The sequence below is a fragment of the Canis lupus genome, chromosome 9 (genome assembly GCF_003254725.2).
Source record: "Canis lupus dingo isolate Sandy chromosome 9, ASM325472v2, whole genome shotgun sequence".
Lineage (NCBI taxonomy): Eukaryota > Metazoa > Chordata > Mammalia > Carnivora > Canidae > Canis > Canis lupus.
Window position 1 is genome coordinate 2,442,217 of NC_064251.1, and position 22,101 is coordinate 2,464,317.

At 58.4% G+C, this 22,101-nt stretch overlaps 1 protein-coding gene across 1 annotated transcript; it reads left to right on the top strand.

The window, feature by feature from the left end:
• Positions 1-897: 897 nt before the first annotated feature.
• On the top strand, positions 898-7,285 carry CBX4 (chromobox 4). The gene is made up of 5 exons (XM_025468230.3): positions 898-1,169; positions 1,327-1,370; positions 2,515-2,580; positions 4,726-4,792; positions 5,061-7,285. The coding sequence occupies exons 1-5, from the start codon at positions 1,101-1,103 to the stop codon at positions 6,474-6,476; spliced, it is 1,662 nt and encodes a 553-aa protein (XP_025324015.3). The 5' UTR covers positions 898-1,100; the 3' UTR covers positions 6,477-7,285.
• The last annotated feature ends 14,816 nt before the right edge of the window (positions 7,286-22,101 follow it).

Here is a 22,101-nt window from a genome sequence, read left to right on the forward strand (position 1 = left end):
TTCCCGGGACGCCACCGAGGCCCCGAGGCCCTCGAAGCACATCTGGACATCCCCTGCGCCCCCTCTGTGGTCGTCCCCTCGTCCCGCTCGGCCGCGGGGTGGGGGGGGCGGGAGGGGTGGCTGCTGCAAACCAGACTTCCCGCCTCTGCCCCACCAAGGAGAGCGCCACGGGTGCACGGGGAGCGGCTCGGAGTCGGCGGAGGCCCCCTCTGGTGAGGCCCTGGAGCGCTAGGGCCCCTGCCTGGCTGCGCCTCTGTCCTCTGCCCGCTGTGCCTGCCGCGAACCCCGTTCTCTCCTTCGCCCGGCGCCTCGCCTCCCTAAATGCCCGGGGCCTGGGGGGGGCGGGGCGGGGCACGCAGGGTGGGGGGCGCGAGCTGCCCCGGCCCCGATTCCGCCCCCTGCCGGCTGCTCCCCCCCCCACCCGGGTCTGCACATGACGCAATTCTGTGCAACTGGTAACTGCGGTGGATGCTTCCGTGGCCCCCGGCGGGGGGTCCCCGGGCGGTGCACACCGAGCCTGGGAGGCGGAGGGGCAGGCCCAGGCGCCGAGCTGCGGGGAGGGGTCGCCGTGCAGATCCCGGCCCTGTCACGCTCCCCACCCGCGCTGCGCCCCCAGCCGACACACCTCTCCCGCCGGGTCCCGCTCCCTCCCTCTCCCCGGCCCGCCGCCGAACCCTCCCCCTGCACCTCCCCGGCGCCCTCCTCCTCCGGCCCCCTCCCGCGTCCTTCCTTCTCCCCCCCCGCACCCCCCCTCGCCGCCCAGGCCGGGGGCCTCCGGTAGGCCCGGCTGCGCCAATCCCGGCCGCGGCCCGCCCCCTGACGCCGAGCTGGGCCCGGCGAGGCCCCGCCCGCTGACGTCCGGATTTGCATGAGTTCTTGTGCAGCCGCGGCCCGGGCTCAGTTGTCTGAGCGAGCGCGAGCCGGGAGTCGGGGCGGCGCGGGCAGCGGCGGGCGGCCGGGCTGTGCCGGGAGAGCGGCGGCGGCGGCGGCGGCGGCGGGCGAGGGGCGCCTCGGCCGGGGCGGCAGCGGGGCGCCGGCAGGAGCTAGCAGCGTCTGCAGCCGCGCCGGCCGCCCGCGCCCCGGCGCGCTCCGGCTCGGCCATGGAGCTGCCAGCTGTTGGCGAGCACGTCTTCGCGGTGGAGAGCATCGAGAAGAAGCGGATCCGCAAGGTAGGGCGGCGCGGGCGCGGGCGCGGGGGCGGCGGCGAGGCGGCGGGGAGCGGCGGCCGGAGCGGCCCGCGAGGAGGCGGGGAGGGGGTGGGGAGGCTGCGGGCCGGGGCCGGGGATCCCGCGGAAGCTGATGGAGCGCTGTCTCTTCCCCCCGCAGGGCAGAGTGGAGTATCTGGTGAAATGGAGAGGCTGGTCCCCCAAGTAAGTAGCGGCGGAGGGGCGGGGGCGCCGGGTGCCGCGGCGCGGGGCTCGCGGGCTCCGGACCGCCGCGCTGGTGGGGCGGTGGGGGGAGCGGACGGGAGGCGGGGTGGAGGTGGGGTGGAGGGTGGAGGGTGGAGGGTGGAGGGAGGAGGGGGTGGGGAAGTCGGTGGCAGGCACTGGGGAAGCCGAGCCGCCGAGCCCGAGCCCGGCGCCCTGCGTTGTGCTCCGCTCTCCGGGAAATGCCATCACTAATTTATGCGCTAAAAGGAGCCGGAGGAGCTGGCGAGGCGCGGGGCCGAGCCGGGGAGGCCGGCGGAGGGAGGGCGGGCGCAGGCACTGACTGATGTGCAGCAGAAAATGGCTCCTTTCCCCCTTCCCTCCACCGAACGGCTCCATATTGCAAAACCAAAAAAAAAAAAATTAAAAAGCGACGAAAATGCGATGGTGTGCCTCTTCCCTCCTAGTGGTGCGGGGAGAGGAAGAAAAAAGGCAGAAAATGTTGGGGACTGTCACTGCGGCGCTTTTGGTGGGGGATTTTTTTTTTTTTTAATTTGAAATGCGAAGGCACCGGATGGAGACAGACGCGCAGGCACACGCACACACACACGCGCGCACACACACACACAGAGGCGTATTTTTATATTGCTGTGTATTTGGGGGTGCTTGCCGGTGACACCGGGCTGCAGGGCTGCGGCGGGGGGGTGGGGGGGGGCGCTTGGCTGACGGTGATCGGATTAGGGGTCAAATGGAGAACAGCTGAAGCCCTCGCGGAGACTCGGGAGAGGAGGGGGACTGCGACTTTGCCTCTCGGCTGCTTTGCACGCAGGGTTCCTGGTGAGCAAAGTGGCTTTGGAACATGTCGCGGGGACATGCTTAAAATTCTTGACAACTGCAAAATAAACTGCTAGTTTCATTTTTCTTATCCCTCCCCTTTCTTCCTGCCCTTGTGTGTTTATTTTGACTTGGGGGGGTGGCTGTCGGGGACCGTGTCAGGCCTGCAGCAGCCCCCCCTCCACTCCCCACATGCACAGCTACAGAGCTCTCGCTCCCGAAGACAGAGTAGGGCCTTATGTCATTCCCCACCTGGAGGCCGCAGAGCTGGCTCGGTTTTTTTACGCCGTGTCCCCTCCCTTTCCTTTGCAAGATATAACACGTGGGAACCCGAGGAGAACATCCTGGATCCCCGGCTGCTGATCGCCTTCCAGAACAGGTGAGCGTCCCCCAGCAGCCGCGACCGCATATGGGAATGGGAGAGGGGACCACGCAGCAGCAGGAAAGAGGGGAAGGGCCTGGAGGGGCCTGCACGGGCACGACTGCGGCCTCCGCTCCTCAGAACCCACGTCCTTGGCGGTTGCGGCAGCCCGGGTGGGGGCGGGGCGGGGCCGGAGAAGGCGAGGCTGCTGTTTTGGGGGGAACTGCCAGGAGGGTGCATGCGGGTGGCCCTGCCGCTGCCCGGAGACCTGGAGGCGCTTCTGGCCACCACCGCCCCCCTTCCCCCGCGGGCCCCCCTCGCGGGCCACCTTAGGGCCCCACCCCCGGAGCCTAGGTGTTCCTGTCCTGTAGCCACTGGCCGCTTGGCACCAGCACCTCTCCGGGCAGCTCCGAGGGAGCTGGCATTGTGAAACCGCCGGACGTCACAGAACTGAACTTAACCTGTTGGGGGCTGGAGAAAACTTGACAAGGCCTTACCCGCTACCCCAGCAAGCTCCGAGCCCCAGGGAGCTGGGGATAAGCAAATCAGTAGACTCTGTCTGGTGCTGGGTGCCCTTCACCCCCCGCCCCCGCCGTTCAGTGGGTGTGGGTCCCCATCCTCGGGGCAGGGGGGACTTGGCCCAAAGGGTGTGGGATGGGAGCTGCCTGGTGGTGGAGGGGCAGCTTGCAACCAGGGGCTCATCCTTGTGCGCACAGATGCTTGTCATGCTGCAGCTGCTGCAGCTGGACCCACCGCCGGTGGCTGTGGTTCTCTGTTTCGGGGAGGACAGAGGGGGGAAGGGCGCGCGGGGAGCAAGGGAGGCGCGGCAGGCGACCGTAGAGCCGGGCCACCCCGCGGCCTGCCGTCCCCCCTCCCCCCTTTATTTTGCATTATTTCCTGTGGCGCGTTTGGCGCTAAAACTGTCAACTCTAGCCCCTCGGAGCAGGCCACCGGCGGGGAAGTTGCTCTCCCGCGACGCGGGGGGGCGCCGAGGAGGGATCCTGCCCCGGTTCCACCTGGGAGCTCACCACCCTGTAACCATGTCAGCGGCTGATGCCATGTTGCATAATGGGTCCCCGAAGAATTAAAACGCAGGCTGTTGCAATGCCACGCAACTTTGCAGTCAGGCCCCCGGCCCGGCCCCCGGGCCTGGCGGAGCTCCCCTGGGTTGGCCCACGAGCAGGGGGGAGCGCCTGGGGTCGCCGGAGAGCCAGTTTCGGGCCCGGGAGCGGGTTGCAACTTTGGCAAACGCTGGAGAGGTACCCCCTTCTCCCACGGAAGGCTGGGCAGTGCCGGGCGGCCTGACCCCCAGCCTCGGCTTACCCCGCCAGGCCGCAGGCGGCCGCCACCTCTGGTGGGCTTTATTAATTGGGAAGTCGAGGGGCTGGGAGCTGGGAGCCCCGCGCGGCCGGAGGCGGTGCCTCTGCGCCCCGCCCCGGCCTCGCCCCGCCCCGGCCTCGCCCCGCCCAGGCCGACCCCGAGCCGGTTCACCAGGTGGCTGCGAACCTGGCCGGGCCGTGGCCTCCGCGGCCGCCCCCGCCCCCAGCCCCTAATTGGCTCATTTGCCGCCGTGTAAACAAGGACGCAGCCCCTCCCCCTGTTTAGTGCCTGGCTTTTAAGAAAACGAGTCCTCCCTTCTGCCGGCGGCACTCGTTATCTGAATCTTAATGAGGTCATTAGCATCCCGTGCCTCTGACTGGGAGGGACGTGTTCCGCGCACACCTCGGCCGGGCTTGTGTGCATCCCCTGGACCCCCGCGCCCACCTCACTCGGCGCAGGGCCACGGGCCCAAGGCTTTGGCACCCGTGCTGGCGACCTAGCGCCCAGCTGCTGCCTCCCCGGCGCCCCGCAGAGAGGCAAGGCTTGGGGGGTGGGGCAGTTCAGATGCAGATCTCAGAGATGGGGGAGCCCTTCGCGGAGGACCCTTGGGGCAGAGATGGGTGGGTGCGGGCGCAGAACGGGGCTCTGGGACCTGACCGAGGCGCCCAGCTGGCGGCACAGGCGACCTTCTGCCCTGAGCTCTTGATCCCTCTGGGTCCTGCTGGCCTGGCTGCTCGCAGAAGGGGGTGGGGGGCCGGTGTCACGGCAGGTCGGATCCTAGCAGGGGCGTAGGTCCCCCCTGAGGCTAACAGTGCTGCCCTCTATTCCCTCCCACCCCCCCAGGGAACGGCAGGAGCAGCTGATGGGGTATCGGAAGAGAGGGCCGAAGCCCAAACCGCTGGTAGTGCAGGTGAATATACTCGGTGGGCCCCGGCCTGTCCATTAGTCTTCCCCTGGACCTTGCCACCCGAGCTGCCTCCAGGCCCAGAAGGCAGGACGCCTTGTTCTCCGGGGCACCCAACTCCGCTTCCCTCCTGCTGGACCTCCCCACACTGCCCCTATAACGCAGCTGCTGACTGCAGTGGGGCTGGGACACTCCTGATGCCCTGGGTGTGCTCTGGGCTGGCCCCAGCCCTCTTTTCTCACCTGCCCCTTGCATTCCCGCCCCCTTCCCCCAGGTACCTACCTTTGCCCGCCGCTCCAACGTGCTGACTGGTCTCCAGGACTCATCGGCAGACAACCGCTCTAAGCTGGAGCTGGGCGGTCAAGGCAAGGGCCAGGGCCACCAGTACGAGCTCAACAGCAAGAAGCACCACCAGTACCAGCCGCACAGCAAGGAGCGAGCCGGGAAACCCCCACCGCCGGGCAAGAGTGGCAAGTACTACTACCAGCTCAACAGCAAGAAGCACCACCCCTACCAGCCCGACCCCAAAATGTACGACCTGCAGTACCAGGGCGGCCACAAGGAGGCGCCCAGCCCCACTTGCCCGGACCTGGGCGCCAAGAGCCACCCGCCCGACAAGTGGGCACACGGCGCGGGGGCCAAGGGCTACCTGGGAGCTGTGAAGCCCCTGGCAGGTGCGGCCGGGGCTCCCGGCAAGGGCTCAGAGAAGGGCCCCCCCAACGGGATGACCCCGGCCCCCAAAGAGGCAGTGACGGGCAACGGGATTGGAGGCAAGATGAAGATCGTCAAGAACAAGAACAAGAACGGGCGCATCGTGATCGTCATGAGCAAGTACATGGAGAACGGCATGCAGGCGGTGAAGATCAAGTCCGGCGAGGCCGCGGAGGGCGAGGCGCGCTCCCCCAGCCACAAGAAGCGGGCCGCCGAGGAGCGCCACCCCCCGGCCGACAGGACTTTCAAAAAGGCCGTGGTGGCCGAGGAGAAGAAGGCGGAGGCCCCGGCCAAGAGGAGGGAGGAGGAGGCGCCGGGGCCCGGAGACCCGCAGCCCCAGGACGCCGCCAGCTCCCGCAAGCTGTCCCCGACCAAGGAGGCCTTCGGCGAGCAGCCCCTGCAGCTCACCACCAAGCCCGACCTGCTGGCCTGGGACCCGGCCCGGAGCTCCCACCCGCCCTCCCACCATCACCACCACCACCACCACCATCACCACCACCACCACGCCGTCGGCCTGAATCTATCCCACGCGCGCAAGCGCTGCCTCTCCGAGACCCACGGCGAGCGCGAGCCCTGCAAAAAGCGGCTCACGGCGCGCAGCATCAGCACCCCCACCTGTCTGGGGGGGAGCCCGGCCGCCGAGCACCCCGCTGACGTGCCCCCCACCGCCACCCTCCCTCAGCCCGAGGTCATCCTGCTGGACTCGGATCTGGACGAGCCCATAGACTTGCGCTGCGTCAAGACGCGCGGCGAGGCCGGGGAGCCCCCCAGCGCCCTCCAGGTGAAGCCCGAGGCGCCCGCTGCGGTGGCGGCCGTGGCAGCTGCGCCGGTGGCCGCAGCCGAGAAGCCTCTGGCTGAGGCCCAGGACGAGCCCGAGGAGCCGCTGAGCGAGTTCAAACCCTTCTTTGGGAATATAATTATCACCGATGTCACCGCGAACTGCCTCACCGTCACGTTCAAGGAGTACGTGACGGTGTAGCTGGAGGCTCGGGAAGGGAAGTGCCATCCCCGCGGGTGGCTTAGCACTTGGTGCCTGGGGGCGGGCTCCTCCTCTCGCCGACCGCGGGAGCTGCGGGGCCTGCCCGGTGCGCGCACGCCCGGAGCCGCACCATCCGTGCCCCTCTCTCTGCGGTGCGCGGCTCGCTCCGGGCTGGGGTGTGCCCCCCAGCCGCCCCCGGGCCCCTTCCACGCGGTGCCTGCGGGTCTCGCCCCCCACTGGCCCCGTCCCCGCGGTGGACCTCCCCCCAATCGTGGACCTCCGGGACTGACCGGGAAGCCGCGCGCCTCGGTCGCAGAGTTATAGTATTATATTTTAACCGTGCTAACTCGTCAAGTGCAGACTTTACTCCCGTTTGTACGTGGTGTTATTATTGAAATGTATTGTTTGAGCTCAAAAGGCCCGATCACCCCCTTCGGGCTGATATATATATATTTATTTGTAGGTATTTATATATTGAAATATAAAAACCTAGATTTATGGAGTTTCCTCTAGATCATGTTATATTCTATATCAGACAAACTATTTTCTGTTGCCCTTTCTTCCTGTTCATTCAGTATTTCGGTTGATTTCATTTCCTCCCCTTCCTGGAACTGCAATACCAGTAACGTTGGTATATATTTTTTGATACTGTACACATGGATGTGTTGTTTCTATGTGCAAAAAAAAAAAGTTTGTTTAAAGGCTAAACGAGCTCTCTAGAACCTGCTGCTACTAGAAATGTCTAAACTATAAGCTTCCAATTATTACCTGCTTGAATGTAAATATTAAATGGAGATGTTGAAGGTGCATTTTCCGCTGTTTGAGACAAGCGCACAGGGAGCGTTGGCGGGTTCGGGAGGCGGCTGGACCCTCTCCCCCCCCACCCCACTTACACTCTAGGCCTGGGGAGGAGACCTCCCCGCGTCCTGCGTCCTGCGCTGAAGCCTTTTTTGCTAAAGCGAAGCGGACTGGTGGCAGGGGCGCCTCTGCCCTGCGGGAGGAGTGACCCGGCTCCCCGGAAGTCGAGAGGCGCGCTCCCAGGGAGAGGGGAATTCCTGCGGGGGGAGGAGGAGGGGGTCCGCGTCGCCCCCGCTCTCGCTCTCGGGCGCTGGCAGCTCCGGGGATCCGCGTGGTGGGGGGAGGGGTGCAGGGACTGCAGGGGGGTAGCGGGTGGGGCTGGCCCCCTTGCCCCGCAGCCGCGCCCGCCGGGCACCTGCTGATCCTTGCACCCACCCACCCGGTGCGCCACACGCCCGGGCGCCGGCCCCGGTGGGGCAGGGGTGTCTCTAGCAATCCCTGCCCGGTAAGGCAGGTTCCGCGGGGAGGGGACCCTCCCACCCTCTCCGGCGTGCTCGCTGGCATCGCTGGCCCCGCCCCGCCGAGGAAGCCGCCGAGGCTCTTTCTCTGCCAGGCTCTCTCCCCGGAAACCACCAGGCCGGAGGCTCCGGCTGGAGGCGCAGCGAGCGCGGCCGGGGCAGGGGCGGGGGGCTTCCTGCGTGGGGGAGGGGAGGGGCGGGGGGGAGGGGGCGGAGGCCCGGCCCACCCCCATTTCCCCAGCGAGCGAGGGGACTGCGGGACCCCGTGCCCCAGGTCGTGCTGTGGGTGGCGAGGCTGGGGCCCTGGGTGTCGCGGGGCAGGAAGGGGTTAAGGGGTAGGGGGGAGTGGGCCGAGCCCAGGGTCGCCCCCCCCCTGCGCCTCCCAGGCTGGGAAGGCCGCCGCGAGGCCAGCTTTCTGCAGACGCAGCGATCTTCCTCCCGGCTGGGGCGGCCGCGCAGGGCCAGGGGCCCCGGGACTGGGGCCCCCTGAGCCTCCGGAGCCCCTCGCCCGCGCGCCCGGGCGGAGGCCGAGCCGGTGCGGGGCGCCTGGGCGGAGGGAGAGGTCAGCGTGCTCCAGAAGGGGAGGGGGCGGCGAGCGAGCGGGGCTGGGAAGGCCAGGGGAAGAGATAGAGGGCCAGGAGGGCGGGAGGCCTGAATGCGGACAGTGTGGCCAGTGTTGGCTGCAGGCCACCGGCGGCTGCGGGTGGGGGAGGGGAGCCCAGGGGGGAGGGGAGCGAGCGAAGGAAAGTTCTAAAAAAAAAAAAAAAACCGTTGGGAGTTTCTAGCCTTGGCTTTTGTGAATTGTCCCTCCCACTACCCCCATCACCCCAGCCCCCTTTCCAGTGAGTTAAACACTCCCCCCTCCCCCCTCCATGTAATGAATGCCCTTTGCCACCCTGGGAGTGGAGGGAGGGGTGATCTTGACTGCTCCTGGCAAACTGCCTGCTCAGCACTAGAATTGGGCCTGTCGTTCACTAGCGGGTAGACAAAGGCGCATGCCAGGCAGGGCTCTCGCTCCCTGTTTTTCTGGTAGAGGAAATCTACAAACTCAGGAGAGGGAAGGGGAGCCCCTTGTTCAGGTCTGCACCATTGGTGACTTGGGAGTGAGCCTTAGCCCCCCCCACACGGTGCCCCTCCCACCCAGTGGGTGGCCTCTGCCCAGCTGAACCCCCCAGGAGCCCGGGACCAGGGAGGTGGTTGGGGGGGCATGATCCAGGATGGCACTGTTGGCAGCAGGGAAGAGAAAAGTGGTCCAGGACCATCCCCATCCAAGAGAAGGTGTGGCCTGCAGGTGGCCTGAAGCCTTGAAAACCTGGTGGCCTGGCAGCAGAACTTCTGGGACGGATCCTGAGGAGGGTGGTCCTAGGCAGAGCCTGGAGCCTGAGGTCAGAGGGCTGACAGGGGGACAGACACATGGGTAGGTCAGGACGAGCCACAGGGATGCCAGAGTCCAGCACTCATTCTGGCCCCAGGAGCCTGCCATGTGCTGAGCCCCTCAGACCCCCGAGGCCCCACCAGAACAGCTTGTTCCATTCAGACCCCACAGGGCTTGAGGTTCCCTGTGGGACTCAGAACAGCCTGTCCAGGGCGGAGGGCACCGCCTGGTTCTGCGCTGATTCTAGAGCCACGCTGTCTGCTCCACCACCCTGCAGAGAGGTATTCCACGGCCACTTGACCTCCGGGACCTCTTAGACGCATGTGTGTCCAGGGTTGGGAACAAATGAGCGGGTCGGGAGCCCTGGCATCGGGACAGGGGGGAAGAGTCCAGTAGCCCCAGTTCCTCTGGGCGTGGACCGATTCTTCGTAACTGGGGGCTGGATGTCTGTGGGTGTGCCGAGCCCTTCACAAGCAGAGGGTTGTCCACCCTCCCTTTGAGCCCAAGTCCAGGAGGCAGAAAGCAGGAAGCTGAGACCTTAACCCTCCATACTAGGAGACCCAACCTTCATTGTTTTTTCTTCAATGAACTTTCCTGAAGGGGCTGAGAGCCTTGAGCATGGAGAGCTGGAGCTGACCCGCCATGAAGACCCGGGCTCTCGAGTATCCCTTCACCCCTCACCAGCCGGGTCCCAGACCCTAGCACTGCCTGCCCTGTAGCTTGTACCCACTCCAACTCCCTGTCAGGAGGTCAGCCTTTCCCTCTGCTCCACGTGGTCTTTGCATCCCCCCCCCCCCGCCCCGGGGTGCTCTGGAGCTAGGGTTGCCTGACTTAGCACATAAAAATCTAGGATGCCCAGCTGAATTTCAGTTTTATATGGAAATGCATACTTTTTTAGTAGGTCTCATGAAATATTGGAGATATACTTTAAAAATGCATTGTTTATGCAAATTTGGATTTCACTGGACATCCTGGATTTTATCTGGAAAGGCCATTTGGGTCCTGACTAGTCAACATGGTCAGTCCCTGCCTGCAGGGAAGTCTCACTGCCCCCTCCCCGGGAGGGAGAAGGCTCAGAGAGCTTAGCATCAGGGGTCCTGGAAACACTGTTATCATGACGACACTGAGAGTGTTGGCCGGGCACAGAATGCTTACACTGGGGTCGCCACCTTGATTCCAGGTGGCAGTGAGGTAAGCACGCGGCACAAGTGGACAAAGGAGTGGGGGAAAGCCAGGTAGGGTCCACCCTGGGGCCCTGGGTGGAGGCCCTTCCTCACTCCCACCCACCCCAAACAAGGAACTTCTTGAACATACAAGGAGGGGCAGAACAGGTCTAGTCACAGCATCCACTGTTCCCCCCAAGAACCCTGCCCTTCCCACATCTCAGCTTCCTTGTCACCTTCCAAGATGTGCCCTATCAACTGGGTCAGGAGAGAGCCTTGAGCACTTCTGGAAAACCCCCTAAGTAAACAGATAGGCTAGTTTTTCACCAGGGAACATTAAACATGGCTTGTCAGTTCCAAATGCCTTCCAACGACTCCTGGTCTGGAGCCTCCGCGTGATGGAGGGACAGACACCCAGTGATGTTTACCTGGAGGCTGACTGCCAGCCGCCCTCCTCTGTAACCCCATGGGCACCAGCAGGCCTCTGCTTGCTGGATTACCCGTTGACCTGGGACCCCAGGCTGGGTCGCCGAGAATGACCCTGGAGCATCAGAGGGTCAGGACGAGCCCCCATGAGCCGGACCCCCACTTGTACGGAACCAAATCCCCAAGCTTTGCCAGCCAAGTTTCCTCTGTGCTTCTGTGCTTCCCTGTTACATTTGCCGTTCACCTGAGAAGCTAAGGGCTCCGAAGAGGACAAAATTATTCTGGACACACTAGTATCCAGTTCAGAAAGCACTGCGTCCACCCCCACACACACCCACCCCATGCCCTCCGCGCCTCCCTCTTCCCATTGCAATTACTGATAACAGCTGACATTGGCTGCGCGCTCGTGATGAGCGGGGACCTTAGAGGGATGGTCTCACTGAGCTGAGGCATCTTCAGCAGGTAGGTCCAATCACTGTCCCGGTCTCACAGGCGGGGAGAGGAAGGCTTAGAGCCTCGAAGAAGCTGTCCAAGGTCCAACATCCAGGGCTTCAGAGATAGACGTCTCTATCTCCAGGGGCTGTCCTCCCACCCTCCAGGGTGCTGTGGGTCCTTCAGAGGACCAGCTCAAGCCCCATCCCCTCCCTGTGGTTGTTCTAGATAATTCCAGCCTTTTACCAAGGCTGGCTGCACCCCGAACTGGTGCAGGACTTATTGCGTCCCCCCAGACCATCGCCGACTGCATGCTGCAACATACACGTTGTCCAAGTAGACACAGGCCTGAGCCCCTCAGCAGGCGGGGGGCATGTCCTGGGTATGTTCTGCATTCCCAAATCTTGTGCACAGCTTAGATAAATACCTTGGAATCAGATGTCTTCTGTGTACGGAGTCCCGTGTGTGTGTGTGTGTGTGTGTGTGTGTGTGTGTGTGTGTGTGTGTGGTGGGACAATGAAGTGTGGTCCTGCACTCCAAGTCATACTCAAGGGCCATGGGCCATGGAAGGACCCCGAGCTGTCCCCAGGGCCTCAGTGCTGAGGCTGCAAAGCAGAGACGGGGGACTCAGGCCGATCCCTCTCTCCCCAGCCCGTCACCGGTGCGAGAGCACACACACACACACACACACGCACACGCACGTGCACATTCAGCTGCTTTGGGGTGGGAGGTCCTTCCACCCCCTCCTCCCTCACCTGATCCATTTGTGAGAGTTTCAGGAGGCTCTAGGTAATCGTGTGGTAATTGAATTTAGGGAAACAGACCCTAAGGATAATCCTGGAGTCAGCTCCAGGAAGGATCGTGGTTTAATTTCCGTACTTAGCTGGTGGCACACGTTATACGGGTCCTGACAGCCCGCTGCCTGCCTCATCATTATATATTTCGTTTTAACGTGCGGTTCGGAAGAGGAGAGAGAGGGAGAGAGAGGCGCGTCGGTCCCGACACACATACCCACGCTCCGTGACGACGAGCGGAAGACACAGCACACACGTCTCTTTTATTTTCATACGTGCTCTTCATGTGAGCCATGTGGATAAGGCCTCACACGTCGTAAGACCTCACTGAATGTCACTGGTGACTATTATTTCGCTTAACTAATTCCCTGCAAGTTCTCAAACCTCGGTAGGGGCAGAGAGCTGGCCTTACCCAAGGATGTCCCAGGTGCGTGCACATTCGAGTGTGTGTGTGTGTGTGTGTGTGTGAGCACGCAGGGCTGGAGCAGGGTCACAGCAGTGCGGCCTGGACTGGTGGGGAATCCTCTGCTTTGCTGCCTGAGTGAAGGACCCTTTCAAATACACCCTGGAGTTTAATATTGCCAACAACTGGCCCTGACTCCTTTCAACCTGAGCCAGGTGTAATGTAAACCTCCCTGGATTTCCTCCCTTTCCTGTTTCATCTGAGAAATTCTTCACTAATTCCATGGTATCTGGTTTCTCATTGTTTCTCTCTGCTTCAGACAGCCCCTTGGGGTGGGCTTTGGAAAGGTGTGCTTAACACTCTCAGCTGTCCAAAATGACACGGGCTCTCCCCTCACTACCACCACCGCCCTCCAAAACCTCTGAAAAGAGGCTGCTCGGCCTGTCAGGGCACTATAAGCCCTAAGGCCCCAGGGAAAGGAAGCAGAAGTCTTTGCCCAAATCCCAGAAAGGTCTTGGGTGGTCACTTCCCTCCTGTAAAGCGGTATGCAGATTGGGAACAGGACAATCATGTTAAGCTCTTTCGTGATATAATGCGGAGATTATATGAATACAGCAGAATAATGGTAAACCACGCATTCTTTGTTGAGGAAGTCCTGTTCAGGGGTGAGGACAAGGAATAATCCAGGGCGGGTGGAGGAGGCCTGGGCCATTCCAGATGCAAGCAGGGGACCATCTATTTTCCTCTGACTCTCTAGAGGAGGTGGGGTTACAAAACCATGTGGATGATGGGGGGTGGGGAGACAAGAGCCTGGCAAGCAGAATCCCTCCTATGAGCAGCGGAAGCGAGCATCCTTATAGCCATTTCCTGCTTTGTTTTTTGCATTCTGGACTCTCCTGCCGGTGCTGAGTGGGGAGGAAGCACCAGGGAGATGCAAGGCCTGCCGGGCTCCTCTCAGCCTTAGCTGTGTCTTCCCACCCACCCCCGTCCTCTCTCCAGGCACTGAAAATTATTTATGTTTGCAAATTGCTTTTGACTCACATGAGTTATTCTCTTGCCTGCCAACAGGTCTGGGGATGGGAGAGTTCTCGAACCGGCGAGCTGAGAAATCAGGGTGATGGCAGAAGGAGCACTGATGTGAAGTCACAAGCCCTGGGATCTGGTCCCAGCTCCATTGCTGCTGTGCCATCACCTCCATGGCCTCTGGCCTCCGGTGTCTCATCTGCAAGGGAGAGGGTGGGTGCGAGCTCTCCAGATCCTAGAGACTCGTGGCTCTGGCCTCCCCTGGGCCGGTGACCCCCAAAGAGACACAGATGAGGTTGCACCAGCCTCTTCCCTACTCCTGCACCAGCACCTGGCAACCCTGCTGCTGAGCACTGCAGGGTAGAAAAGCACCTACCCAGCCCTGGCCTGGAGGGAAGAGGGGGACAGGGTGGCGGGACAGCCAGGAATGCTTCCTGCCTTCATGTTTTCTTCACGCTTGTCCTTACCCAGGCCTCTTCCATAGATGAGGATGAAGACAAATGTCTGCAGAGGAGGGATCAGGGTGGAAAGTCCCTGGGGCTGGTCCAGGAGAGATGCACACAAACACCCCCAAAACCATCCTAACCACGAGCACAGGCAGAGCAGGATCAGCTCCATGGCAGGTGGATAGAACCACCTGCCCTTCAGGGAGGGACGGATTGGCCCGTTGACCGTAGGGTCATGGAAGCTGGGAGCAGAGAGGGGCCATTGAGTTTTTAAGTCCTTCACTCTACAGATGGAGAAACTGAGCCCTCAAAAGGCCAAAGTCAACATCAAGGTGGATTTCTTTTTTTTTTTTTTAATTTTTATTTATTTATGATAGTCACAGAGAGAGAGAGAGAGAGAGGCAGAGACACAGGCAGAGGGAGAAGCAGGCTCCATGCACCAGGAGCCCGACGTGGGATTCGATCCTGGGTCTCCAGGATCGCGCCCTGGGCCAAAGGCAGGTGCCAAACCGCTGCACCACCCAGGGATCCCTCAAGGTGGATTTCTGATCATTCTCTGCCCACAAGTGGGTATGTGTGTTCCAACAAGGATTCGTGCTCACCCAACTCACTACAAAACTGAATTTATTAACAGGGTTAATGATAACAGAACTCAAAGGCCAATGGCATCGCCATGAGTAATGAGCTGCATGCTGAGTGCCATGGTCTGGCTTCTAGTCTCCAGACTGTGGTTTGGGGCTTAACCTAGAGAGAAGACAGGAGGATCTGGTCTTCTTCCAAGCCCGTGACCACCCGGGGCAGGCGGAGGGGGGGGGCGGGGGATGAAGGCTGTTAGGGGTTCAGCTCTCCACAATGGCAAGAAATCTGCTAACCTCAGAGCTTGGAGTTGGCTCTGCCTTGGCAGAAAGGTGATATTTGCTCAGCCTTGGGTCTAGAGTTTGGGGTCTCTATGCTCCTTCATGAGAGAGGAACTGTGGTGGGCAGAAGGATGGTAGGGAGAGGGACTGTCCTGCAGCAGGTCTCTCACCCTGAAACCTGTCCTTTCTCCTGGGCTCAGGGGTGCATTGTCCAGAGCAGGAGATGCCCCCTGGGTAGATTCGGGTGTCCCAATGGCCCAGCCTCTCCGAGCAAGCTCTCATCAGTCCCATTTGCATCCTCTTAGGAAAGAAGCACCATGCAGAGGATGCACCGGGTCTTCAGCTGTGGGCTAACCTGGTAGCTGGTGTAAGTGGCACCTGCACACATCTGGTAATTTGGAGAGAGAGAGAGAAAGGGAGAGAGAGAGAGGAATGGGTGAGCCAGGGCCAAAATCAAGGAAGGAGGCGGTGGCAGCAGAGAAAAATGGAAACCAGCCGGGACCAGCGATAAAGAGAGAGACAGACACAGGGGTAAAGGAGACCAAAAGAATAGGCACAAGGAAACAACAGAAAATGCTCAGAAACAGAAACCGAGGGGTGCCTGGGTGGTTCAGTGGTTGAGCATCTGCCTTTGGCTCAGGGTGTGATCCCGGAGTTCCAGGATCAAGTCCCACATCAGGCTCCTTGCATGGAGCTTGCTTCTCCTCCCTCTGCCTCTCTTTCTGCCTCTCATGAATAAATTAAAAAAAAAAAAAAAAAAAGAGGGATCCCTGGGTGGCTCAGTGGTTTCCCATCTGCCTTTGGCCCAGGGCGCGATCCTGGAGTCCCGGGATCAAGTCCCGCGTCAGGCTCCCAGCATGGAGCCTGTTTCTCCCTCTGCCTGTGTTTCTGCCCCTCTCTCTCTCTGTCTATCATACATAAATAAAAATAAATCTTTAAAAAAAAAGAAAGAAAGAAAAGAAAAGAAAAAAAGAAACAGAAACCGAGACGAGAAGCAGATGAGGACGCGAGTTGGTTCAGAAACACCAGGTTGGAGGGAATCAAAGTCAACATCACCAATCTCGGGACAAACTGGCAAGTGCCTCTTGACGTGATGTACTGACGAGGACAGAACATCCCTCGGGTGGCATTGCCGCCCCAAATGCGGAGCAGGATCTAACCATGCAGAAATATCCAATGTGTTCTCTTCAAACCGCCAAGGTTAAGGTACCAGAGGAAGGCAGAGGCCCTGTCCCAGGTTAAAGGACACTCAAAAGACGGCATTGAATGCAATTCACCATCCTGTCTTGGCTCTTGAAGAGGAAATACACACTCACACACACACACACTACTTATAAAGAGCATTGTTGAGAAAATTGACAAAAGTTGCATATGGACTGTGGGTTAGTATTGGATCAATGGTAAACATCCTGACTTCAGTAACTGCACAGCGGTTGTGTAAGAGAGTGTCCTTGTGGGATACCCGGGTGGCTCAGTGGTTAAATGGCTGCCTTTGGCTCAGGGTGTGATCCCCAGATCTAGGATCGAGTCCCACATCGGGCTCCCTGCATGGAGCCTACTTCTCCCTCTGCCTGTGTCTCTGCCTCTCTCTCTCTTAGTCTGTGTCTGTCATGAATAAATAAATAAAATCTTAAAAAAAAAAAAAAGAGTGGCCTTGTTCCTAGGAGAAACACACTACAGTATTTAGCCATAAAGTTTCCAACATACCCTCAAATAGTTCAGAAAAAAATATGGGAAAAAATACATATATATATATATATATATATGTATATATATATATGGAGAGAGAGAGAGAGATAAAATGATAAAGCAAATGGGTAAAATGCAAATAACTGGGAAATCTAGGTAAAGAATGAGTGGAAATTCTTTTACCACACTTGCAACTTTTCTGTAAGTTGGCAAAAAATACTGAGTTGATATTCAAAAGGGAGGTGCGTGGAACCTCCCTGCTGAGCTGGAGGACAGGTGCTGGCTAGCACTGGCGCCCTTCCGTGGGGCTGAGAAGAACCTGAAGAGCCTCCGCCTGCAGGTGGGCCTGAGAACCAGCTTTCCAGCAGCCGAGAACATCCGGGCAACTTGACCCATCCCTTGCCACCTACTTGAAGGCTGGGTTTTCCCAACCCTTCACCCCATGACCTCAACACAAATGAATGGAGGTCCAGGAGGGTGGGCCCGCAGCTGCTGCCCTGCACCAGGTCCCAGCCACCTCCAGCTCACACCACACAGCAAAGTCCAGCCTTGCTCTTTGGCCACGGGAGGAGAGGGGATACAGCAGAAAGGAGGGAGGGGGGATACAGCAGAAAGGAGGATTAGGTCATCGGACAGACAAGGCTCCACGTGCCAGCTGCTCTGTGGTCACAAGTTCTATGTCCTGGGGCTGGTGGCTCTGTCCCCAAATGCTCCCCAAGGCTGGCCCATTCTTACCATTTGGGTTTCCTAAATATCTGCTCTTGAGAGACTTCCCTGACCAATGACTACATTGTAGTATCCTGTTTTTTCTTCTCATTGATTTGTTGACTTGCCTTGGGTGTCTCTGTGTGTGTGTGTATCTGTGTGTGTGTGTGTGTGTGTGTGTGAGAGAGAGAGAGAGAGAGAGACAGATTTGGCTTTATTCAGGGCTCTGAGCAGGTCATAGCGCTAGAGGTGAGGTCTCCCAGCCTCTTCCCTGCAGACCTGACAACTCAGGGGTGCTGTGAATATGGGCGGGCTGACCAGACACTGTGGTCCAGCTCCAAACTGCCTGGGCCTCAGAAACCCTTAGTCATGTGGTCTTGTGAAGAGACCCTCAAGAGGAAAAGCATCCCTAGGCCCCCAGATGGCCCTCCTCATGCTGACCTGGGTATTCCCATGAGGGTCACACTTTTCCCCTGTCTCACTTGACCTCCAGAGACAGGAGCGAGCAAGGCCAACACAAAGCAGGCGATAATGTTGCCTTGCCAGCCAAGTTCTGAGTGGAGAAGTGAGCCAGTGAGTGAATGAAAACCTCTGATGGTTTAGGTGAGTTGAGCTCATAATTTGGTTTCTTCCCTAACACATATGACACTCGAAGCACGAGACAGACCTCAGTTAGGCCTGAGCTTTGTCCCCTCCCTGAAAGCTGGCACTCCAGAAAGCTCATCAGAGGTGACATTGGCATCCCAAATGGAGCTGCTTCCTTCCCCAGCCTAATGAGGGCCCAAGGAGACCACCCTATTGAAATTCAGGTCCTAAGGAGATTGGAAGTAGCTCAGAAGGTGTTGAAGAAAGGCTTCAGAGTCACATCCACTGAAATTTGTTTACCGCTGCTGGCTGCTTTGTAGCTTCCCTTCTGACATTGTTGAAAGACCTCAATACCCCCCATCCCCCTCACCCCAGTGCATTGTAGGGAACACTCGGCACAGGCCAATTTAGCTGATCAGATCTTGGCAAGTCAGCAAGTAGGGACCATATTGACATCTAAAACATTAGAGGCGATCTCCTGGTCTGCTCCGGCCGCCTCCCCAGCTGGCTGGAGAGATGAAATGTGCCTCCAACTCCGGACCAGCTGGGTCTCTTGCGGATTAGCCATCTCTTTGTCTCATGCACGCCTTGTGCAGCCAGTATGGGGATTGCCATGTTGAATGATTGCTGACAAAGGAAGAAACTGACTTGTGACCTAGTGTCCCAAATTCCCATCCTCAAGATAAGAGTGGGCAAACAGTCAGATCTATAAATAATGCTTCCTGAAGCACCTCACAGACTTGGCAGGCGCGGGCGGCTCACTTGTGTCTTCCCCAGCCCAGAGCTGGCCGGCTCCCTCCCCTGACCTGCGGAAACCCAAATGCAGGAGCCCTTCTTGCCTTTCCCCACCTTGCGCAGAATCTTTAGGGCCCATGAGATGGTTCTCATCCCTCCACTAGCCCGCAGCCGTGCAGCTGCCTGGAAATTAACTTTGGTTAATTTCCCTCCGTAAGGAAATTAAGGCTCCTTAAGAGCCCTCCTTAAGGTCTCGGATCCCCAGTGCACCTCCAGTCTGGGTGAGGAGCCTCAGCCAGGCTGACTGAGAACATATCTAGAATTCCAGGCCATGGCGATGGGCTCCATCTTGCCCTGCAGGTACCCCCATGTGACCTCCTGTCTGTTGATGTGAGCAGGAGGCAGGGGGACACATCCCCGCCTCTCTCACCGCCATAGCCAGTCTGTAGTTACTGGACTTGGTCTTTTTTTTTTTTTAATTTTATTTATTTATTCATGAGAGACAGAGAGAGAGAGATTGGCAGAGACACAGGCAGAGGGAGAAGCAGGCCCCATGCAGGGAGCCCGACGTGGGACTCGATCCTGGGACTCCAGGATCATGCCCTGGGCTGATGGCAGTGCTAAACCACTGAGCCACCTGGGCTGCCCCTGGACTTGGTCTTTGTCCTGGTTCTTCTCTCAGCTACCAAAGGGATCATTTTTGTCATAGCTTATAAGGCATTTTGTTCTCTCTCTCTCTCTCTTTTCATCATCAGCTCGACTTCAGAAGAGATGCCCAAAGTGACACCAGCCCCTGGATAAACACCACTGCCTGGTGCCCCCGTGACCTGATAATGACAGTAACTCACAATTACAGAATGTTCACTGAGCCAGGCTCTATGGAAAAGCCTTTAGGTGATTTGTCTCTCTTTTAATCCTCACCATAACCGGATGGAATACAAACTATTATTACCCCCAAGAGGAAATGGATGCTTTGAGAGGTCAAGTACCTGGCCTGGGATCACAGAGTGAGTGAGTAGTGGGGCCAGGGCTTGGATCCAGGTAGCCTATGCTCCTCACCAGAGTCACACTGCTGCCATCAGGGATCTCTGGACACAGAGAGTACCTGGCCAGGGTGTCCCCCTGGAGGAGTGGTAGGGTAGCCACAACCACCCCATACATCAGAGGCACCAGCTGTGAACCGAGATGAACCCCACAAAGTGATCAGCTCTTGGGGCCACAGAGTCACCACAAGGGTGGAGCTGGAAGGAGCCTAGGAGAAATTCCAGAACACCACCCCTCCTGTTAAAGGAGGTGAATTACGAGGATGCCTGAGTCCCACAGTTCACTGGTGAAGCATTGGAGACCATGAGGGAACACTGGTCCCCAACTTTGGGGTTGGTTCTCCAAGCAGACTGGGGCAAGAGAAGTCAGCTTGATATGGGGCGGGACCTGCTCAAGATCTGGTTCAGACCGAAATACCCTGGCTTTTTCCAGAATTGGCTCAGCCCTCTGGAGGCCCCCCTCAATGTTGAACATGTCTGTAGGGTAGCCTCTAGAATGAGAGGCTGCTGGTTACATCTGCCCTCTAGACCTGGCGATAAACTCCTCCTCTTCACACCTGAGTTTCTTTGCAGCCTCTCCTCTCCTGCAAAAGCAAGCCGATAAGAGGATTTTTATTCACCATCTTCACTCCTGGTAGTTCTATTTCCATGGCTACTCCATGAATGCTCAAGCTTTGCTTACATCCTCAACAGGCTGAACTGCCAGCCCTAAAAATCCTGAACCAGAAGACTGTGCTGGTCAGACAACTTCCATCCTGGCCTATCCTGCAGCCCCCAGCCCCAGATTAACCCATTATATGCTCTCAATATCACTCAACACTTATCCTTCATGGCACTCATCAAAGTTGTAAACCACATAGGGTGTATGGTTTTTCTATTACTTACCTCTCACCCCAGACTTTAAGCTCCATGAGGTCAGAAGCCGGGTCTGTCTTATTCATAAAAAATACCCCTAAACTCAGCACTGGGCTGTCTAGGATAGAGAATATGCCCAGGAAATTTTTATTGGATGAATAGGTAGGAGGGATGGATGAGTGGGTGAGTGGGTGGGTGGGTGGGTGGATGGATGGATAGATGGATGGATGGATGGATATCAAGAGAGTGAGTAGAAGTGTTTCTAAGGAAAATAAATAAATAAGTAAGTAAGTAAATAAATAAATAAATAAATAAATAAATAAATAAATAAATAAATGTATGTTTCTAGGAAAAAAAAAAAAGAAATGTTTCTAGGATGCCATATTACCAGAACAGCCTCCGAAGCTGAACACCATCCCACTGTGCAGAAAAGGAAGACTAGGAGAGGCCACCGTAGATGCCTTTATTCTATCCCCACCTTCCTTTCCGTCTGCAGTGTCTCCTGGGACAACCCCAGAGGCCTCCTGCTAAAATGCCCTAGAATGCTTTCCTTTCTAACCAGCATCCGCCTGGGTTAGTGGCAACCTCAGGTGGTTGGTGAATGATATGAATGATGCTACACTCTCTTCTACTCATTTGAGTTTTGCCCCTCCTGCCTTTGCCAGCTGCCCCACAGAAGGTTTTATGGAGTATCCCATTAACTGGGGGGAAAGCGAATGAGCGGCTGGAGTGGTTGCCTTCATGGCCTACTCAGAAGGAGCACAATCTGGGGCTGATGCTTTATGTTGTGGTTCCCCCAAGGAGACGAGGTAGACAGAGGAGACGGAGAGAGAGAGAGCATGGTCCATTCTCAGAGACTCCAGTTTCCTCCCTCTGCCACTTCTACGCTGGTGACCCATAGGACTCTGTAGGCACCTTCTTCAAGTCATTGGTGCTGGCTCTAGAACAGCGCGAGGAACAGATGGGACACTTACAGAAACTTTTCCATAATCACCGTGGTAAAGACGATCATAAGGACATTGACACTATTGTAGAAAGTAAAGGCTCTTAGGAGCACCTGCCTGGCTCCGTCATCATCCATTGGGCTGCTGACTTTTTTTTTTTTTAAGATTTTATTTTATTTACTTATTAGAGACACACAGAGAGAGAGAGAGAGAGGCCGAGGGAGAAGCAGGCTCCATGCAGGGAACCTGACGCGGGACTCCATCCTGGGACTCCAGGATCACGCCCTGGGCCCAAGGCGGTGCTAAACCTCTGAGCCACCCGGGCTGCCCGGCTGCTGACTCCTGATGTTGGTTCAGGTCATGATCTCAGGGTTGTGACATTTAGCGCTGCATTGAGCTCCAGTCTCAGATCGGAATATACTTGTGGTTCTCTCTCTCCCTCACCCTTTGTTCCTCCCCCACTCACATGCTGGCTCTCTCTCTCTCTTTTCTTTTTAAAGATTTTATTTATTTATTCATGAGACACACACACACACACACACACACACACAGAGGCAGACACAGGCAGAGGGAGAAGCAGGCTCCATGCAGGAAGCCTGATGGGGGACTCGATCCTGGGTCTCCAGGATCACACCCTGGGCTGAAGGCAGGTGCTAAACCGCTGAGCCATCCAAGGATCCCCCACATTCTCTCTCTTTTTAAGATTTATTTAGTTATTTGAGAGAGAGTGAGAGCAAGAGAGATCACAGAGGGAGAAGCAGACTTCCCACTGAGCAGGGAGTGCTACATGGGGCTTGATCCCAGGACCCTGCAATCTCCACCATAGCTGAAGGC